The 1,130-nt window shown below is 40.4% G+C and overlaps 1 protein-coding gene across 1 annotated transcript; it reads right to left on the bottom strand.

The window, feature by feature from the left end:
• Positions 1–521: 521 nt before the first annotated feature.
• On the bottom strand, positions 522–840 carry LOC116812652 (small ribosomal subunit protein eS28-like). Its single transcript, XM_032758455.2, has one exon. The coding sequence runs from the start codon at positions 815–817 to the stop codon at positions 608–610; it is 210 nt and encodes a 69-aa protein (XP_032614346.1). The 5' UTR covers positions 818–840; the 3' UTR covers positions 522–607.
• Positions 841–1,130: the final 290 nt, after the last annotated feature.

The raw sequence follows: 1,130 nt of genomic DNA, 5'->3' as shown, positions 1-1,130 counted from the left end.
CCTATGGTAACAAAAAATTAAAAACAAATACAAATAAAATTTCATGTTAGAAAAAAGCAAGCTCCAAACGTGTACTTAGCTGTGCTACAGAATATTGTCCACATTTGTGCAGCATCTAATAAGTTAAAGAAGAAAAACCAATGACCATAAATCACTGCAATAAGTACACATTCTGTTGGTCCCTCTTCAGTTCTTTAATAACCATGTATAGCTCGTGTATACTATTGTTATAATTGTGCTTATAAACACTTATTTTCAGATATATATTTTCCACTAAATGATTAGTTCTTTAAGACTGAAACTGTCTTCTCTATCTGTATCCTGAGTGCCTAGTCTGTGGTAATAACTGTCAGCTGCTTAATAAGTTAAGTAATGAAATAATGGTTTGTTGTACAATATATACAAATGTAATATATTTGGATCATGAATACTGTTCTAGTTTAGCAACTTAAACCTTTTTTTTTTTTTTAACTTGAAACACAAACGCTTTATTTAAAGGAGCATCTCAATTCCGTGTGGCAGGCAAAAAACAAAAGGAGCACATTGTGACCATTCCCATCGGCCAAGTGGTCGAACCCAACATCCAAGACCCAGCGAGCAGCCAAGCTCAGCGCAACCTCCGGGCTTCTCGCTCTGACTCCAAAAGGGTGAGCACGTCGCCCTCACGCACCGGGCCTTTTACATTGCGGATGATGGATCGGCTCGTGTCGTCCATGAATTCCACGTGCACCTGCGTGCACTGTCCCTGAGAGCCGGTCCTGCCCAGGACCTTGGTGACCCTGGCCAGCTTGATAGGCTGCACACGGCTGGTGTCCATGATGGCGGCGCGGCGGCGTTCTGGCGGAGAGCAACTTAAACCATTTTAATTCTACTAAATCTAAACACTCCCAGGCCACATATTAATTTACCAGTGTTAAAATGCTATCTCATTCTGTTATAAGACTGCATAAACATAAGGCAAAGAAGTGTAAACATATGAGGACTACTCACATAAAGACAGTACGCAGCCCAAAGTATGTCCTGTCTTGTAAGCAGTGATCAGCCTTTTTGAAGAGCCCTCATTATCAAATGAAGCCAAAATTTTTAACAGCTTTAATGAGGCACAATTGATATACAAAGACCTGCACACA

This window comes from Hylobates moloch, unplaced genomic scaffold (assembly GCF_009828535.3).
Source record: "Hylobates moloch isolate HMO894 unplaced genomic scaffold, HMol_V3 SCAFFOLD_9, whole genome shotgun sequence".
Lineage (NCBI taxonomy): Eukaryota > Metazoa > Chordata > Mammalia > Primates > Hylobatidae > Hylobates > Hylobates moloch.
Note: the sequence above shows the minus strand (reverse complement) of the source record. Positions and strands in the feature narration are given on the sequence as shown.

Coding starts and splice junctions, on each gene's coding strand:
- LOC116812652 (XM_032758455.2), bottom strand. CDS start 817: ATGGACACCAGCCGTGTGCAGCCTATCAAGCTGGCCAGGGTCACCAAG.